We start from the raw sequence: 4,731 nt of genomic DNA, 5'->3' as shown, positions 1-4,731 counted from the left end.
GTGCGGCTCGGAACATCTAAACCAGGGGTGCGGAGGCCCCGGAGGGCCGTAATCCAGCCGGGGTTTGTGGCCTGTCAGGTGGACAACCCTGTCCCCCCCGGAGGATACGAATTACGGTCCTCCAGGACCTCTGCTCTAAACCAAAACCACATTTGCTTCCACAGGTGAAGCAACCGTAAAGACCACCGGTGTGCTCGTTTGCCCCCTTCAGGCCCTTTAAAAGTCCACATCATGGGGACAGAGACACACCCACGAAGACAGATGCGCATCAGCAATGACTAATCGTGCACATTCATTCAATGAAGGCGAAGCTTCGGGGGCTATTTTAGGCTTCGATCGAACCGATGACCTTCAGCTGCCCCAGCAGCTCACAGGAAGCACTTTTGAAATGGAGAACCGTGAGTAACCACAGACACAGTTTGGGTGAGTCAAGGTTCTTTGAGGGTTTGACCATTTTCTGAGAAACGTTGACAGAAAAATTGCAACAAAGTTCAAATGAAGTCGGAATCAAGAAGAAAACAAGGCTTTATTTTCCGACCAGCCAGACTTTTAATGCTTTATACACTTAGGACCAACAGAAAGAAGATCTTAGTGGGAGGCTGTGAAAGTTGCTGTGTCCCAGCAGCTTCTCCCAGTGATGAGAGAAGCTGCCCGAAATTCCACAAGGTTCAATGTGTGAATTGTTTTTAATGTATGAGGGCGGAGCCAAAGAACACCGACATGAACATCTTACAGTTTCTGTTCTCCTGTGCAGAAAAATAAAAAATAGAAAAAGAAATGAGCTGATGAAAGAGAGAGTAAGAAACTGTTGTAGCTCCAGACAGGACAAAACACCAAGCAATAACCAAACCACAGCCAGGGAATCCTACACGAGCGAGGACGTCCCCATGCGCGGACGCAGGAGCGGTTCGTCGAGGACTGTGCGGACGCTGAAGACAGGAGCAGTGCCGTTGCCCTCAGTCGGATTTCTTGTCGCTGCTCGCCTGCAGACAGGAAACGGGAGCCAACATGAGCTCCTCCAACCGACCAACATCCAAACCCCACAGACAATAAAGGAGCCGCTCAGTCAGAGAAGCACCTGAGAAGCTCGGGTGCCTGGAGAGGTGGAAGACCCCCCCCCCCTTTCTGCTGGAAGCGTGTTTGGACCAGTTTAACCCCAGAAGACCCCCCCCCTGCTCCCAGTACACCTACACTTATAGTGACATCATGCTCCTCCAGTCAGCTGACAGGCCGGGCCACCACGGGGTGGAGTGAGACCCTTTTCTGCCCCAGCCATTCACAGAGTCATCCGCCCCCCCCCCCCCTCCCGGGTGTATTTGTGGGTATATTGCGTAAGAGTCTGTGGACCACGTGTGTGTCATCTGGGTGGACACATTTATAGTAAAGCAGGTGGGATTTTACTGGAGCGGCCAAAATAGATTTAGCAAAGCCACAAATTCATAGAAAAGCCAGCAGAGCCTTGATTCTACACATTAGAGCTCACAGTGGGAAGTAACAGCATACCATATACCACAGGGTGGGGGGGCTCATATATAATAATCCCAGGGCCTGAACCTGTACAACCAACAGTAGCAAGGAGAAACTCCCCTTTAACAGGAAGAAACCTTGAGCAGGACCAGGCCCATCTGAGAGAAGCGACTGGAAGCTTTTATTTAAAGTATTTGATAGAATGAAGTCAACTCAGAGGACTAAGACAGATAGTGTAAAGATGCCCCCCTCTTCCCCCCCCCCCCCCGTGTGTGTGTGTGTGTGTGCATTACCAGCAGTTTGCTGTGCTCATCCAGCAGTCTGTCGTACTCCACCGTCAGATTCTCAGCCTGTTTCTTCATGGCCTGAACGTCACTGTCAGACTTCTGCAGGGCTGTGAAACACAGATCTGTTCATGCTTCTGCTCTACTCAGCAAACATCCACTATCACTCGCATCTCCCCGACACACACACACACACACACACACACACTATATCCAGCAATTATGCAGCATCAAAATATGAATCTTGTCTAAACTGAAATGATATGAAACGGGTGACGAGGATCCGCCCACTTACACTTCCTGTTTCCACGTGCTCTGGTGCCCGTGCTGAGCCTTTCAGCAGCACTGAACGACCACGTCGCCAATGAATGAATGAGGATTCCCTATAAATAGTGGTTCTGCCCTCTCCTGCTGTAAACTTGTTGTCTCCTCACACCCTCAGAGGCCTGTGCCTGGTTTCCTGTTGCATCCCTACCGATTCTAAAAATAAATATTCCTTCCATCATGTGTTCACCTCACTTAATCACTCTCAGAATCAAGGAGCCTGTCCAGGATCAGCAGGCAGGAGGTACCAAAACACCCCAACCAGGGTCCCAGGCGGCAAAGAAAAGCATTCTTTTGCTCCTCACCTTTTTTGGTGGTGTCCAGCGCCTCCTTCAGGGTCTTCACCTCCTCTTTTAGAGCCTTGTTCTCTTCTTGAGGTCCTGCTCCCTTCTTCCCTGCCTCTGGCAGTTCCACACCAGCTTCCTGGAGTTTCTGAGACAGAACAGAGAGACTTGACTATTGATCGATGTGGAGATGCAGAAAAAAACCCCAAAAAACCAAAACACTATATAGATGCTTCAGCTGTGGGGAAGAATTCTACTGGGGTGCTGCTCTGCATCCGTCCATCTGTCCGTCAGCAGCCAGTGGCCCCAGAGAACATCTGTTCATCCTTCCACCCCGAACAGCTGCTACCGTTGCCATGAACACACGACTGTCCCTCCTCTCTCACAGACTGCGTCCTCCATTATTCACGTATGACCGTTCACCTCGAGGATCATTCACATGACTCATTCTCCCCCTCTGGAAACACGATGTTCACACTGACAGACACCAGCGCTTCTGTTCTGAACTCGCTCTTTTTTTCCATGTTCTCAGGTTGTTTCTGATGATTCTCATCAAATATCATTTATTAAATCATCAAAATGAATCAACCAATACCACACTTTCTTCTTCTGGGCTTGGTTGACTAGATCTGACCACACAGGCGTGCGACCTGTAGAAAGCTAAACTGGCGGCGACGGTAACCACTGACAGTTGTTCCTGTCCACCACCTCCTGACTCGTCACCGTTGACCTCAGACGGTTGCTGTGCGTTAGAACTCCCTGCCGGCTGATTGGCTGCCTCAGCTGCTGCATATGGACGCTTCACACACACACACACACACACACACACATATGCATTTCTTCTGCTTCTAGACGAGAAAAATGTAATACGTCAAATCTCAAATGTGCCATGGTGTGAATCTCTGTGCAGCAAGATGAGGTTAGCAAGTGTTAGCAGAGACTCAGAGTGATCGACAGGAAGGAGCTGTTCACCCCGCCAACGTTTCGATTATTCACAATGGCCTGAGTAAAGGAGTGACTGGAAACCCGTTGACAGCACAGCTCAGTAAAACAACCTCGCTGACAAGAACACATCCATCCTGGGCTTCCTCTGTTTATAAGTGTTTCCCTCCAAAACTGGAGCATCACCACACTCAGACACTATGGGCCCAATATAATATATAATAATTTATGTTTAATTTGAGTGTTTTGGTATGTAAATTTTGTTTTTATGAAACAAAAAAAAAAACCCAACCCCATAAGTTTAGAACTCTGACTGGCTCTAAACGTTTTAAATAGCAAAAATAGCATTTCCAGAGCAGAAATGAGGCCTTATTTGTTGTTGTGTGAGATTAGGAAAATTGGACGTTTGTCCACAGGCATGAGCAGTCAAGTTAAAAAGAGAAGCAGATGACCTCTCAGACTCCACCATTTCAGAATGGTCGGGGCGCTGGCATCACCTTTCAACTGCTACCATCCATAAAACTTTCCAGCATGTGCCAAATATTAAAGTCCCGGAGGCACATGGCTTCCCATCTTAGCTCTACAGGGAATTCTAGACCTTACTGAGACCTAGAATGTAAAGGTTGGTGTCACGGACGTGATCAAGCAAAGAAACTCCTCAAACAAACCATTCAATGTCGACATTTAGCCAATACGTGTATAATAAGACACGATAATTGTTGGTTTCCTGTGACTGACATGACTGTATCTTTGAGCTGAAGCTCAGTCTTTGCTGAATGAACATGTCTCATTGTGTCCTCAGCAGGGGAAAAGGTGCTGCTTCAAAATGATGCACAGAAAAACTACATTCTTTAACATGTTCGCTCCCTTTCTCTTCCTCCCGTTCACACCTGTCTCTCACCCAGTCGGTAATCTGACCCTGTCTCACTCTCAATAACCTAACCCCTGCACTCCTCTCACTCATGGCCCAGGTATGTGTGTGTGTGTGTGTGTGTCCAGTAACTGGATGATCCACAGTTCAGGGTAGTTATCATCTGTTTGACCCGGGGTGCAGATCAGCACATGTGGATAAATGCTGCCCCCTACAGATGATTCAATGGAACTGCAACTGACCTGTCGCACCCTCGGATTTGGGTAATGAGTTTTAATGTACAACACGAGTTGTAGGTTCAGGCATATCTGTGTCAATAAAAAGATTCCTGGTGGGTTTGTTTAAAGGAGGAGAGAAGAATATGTGAAAGAGATTGATAAAAACAAAAGATCCTGCCACAAGTCACTGCAGCGTTGGTCTGCTGGACGTGTTGGTTTAGAATTTATACAGTTATATAGGAGAAAAAGGCTGTAAAGTTTACATCCTGCTGGATTTAGTGCAGCCGAGGGAAGTCTGGGGTTAATTTTGCTTTCAACCTCCCTTCCTCTCCACCGAGGAG

The 4,731-nt window shown here is 47.9% G+C and overlaps 1 protein-coding gene across 2 annotated transcripts in view; it reads right to left on the bottom strand.

Annotated features, from left to right (window-relative positions):
- Nucleotides 1-507: 507 nt before the first annotated feature.
- bcap31 (B cell receptor associated protein 31) overlaps nucleotides 508-4,731 on the bottom strand; it is a 9,539-nt gene continuing 5,315 nt past the window's right edge. Inside the window, exons 6-9 of one of the 2 annotated variants that reach the window (XR_003887909.1) lie at nucleotides 2,381-2,507; nucleotides 1,761-1,861; nucleotides 870-983; nucleotides 508-746 (exon numbers count right to left, since the gene is read on the bottom strand). Coding sequence is in view for 1 of the 2 variants with exons in the window: in XM_029834062.1 (XP_029689922.1) it covers nucleotides 957-983; nucleotides 1,761-1,861; nucleotides 2,381-2,507 (255 nt within the window). In the remaining variant the exon portion in view is untranslated. Of the gene's footprint in view, nucleotides 984-1,760; nucleotides 1,862-2,380; nucleotides 2,508-4,731 lie in introns of both variants that reach the window. The other variant, XM_029834062.1, reaches the window with a different exon arrangement.

Source organism: Takifugu rubripes, chromosome 3, assembly GCF_901000725.2.
Source record: "Takifugu rubripes chromosome 3, fTakRub1.2, whole genome shotgun sequence".
NCBI lineage: Eukaryota > Metazoa > Chordata > Actinopteri > Tetraodontiformes > Tetraodontidae > Takifugu > Takifugu rubripes.
Note: the sequence above shows the minus strand (reverse complement) of the source record. Positions and strands in the feature narration are given on the sequence as shown.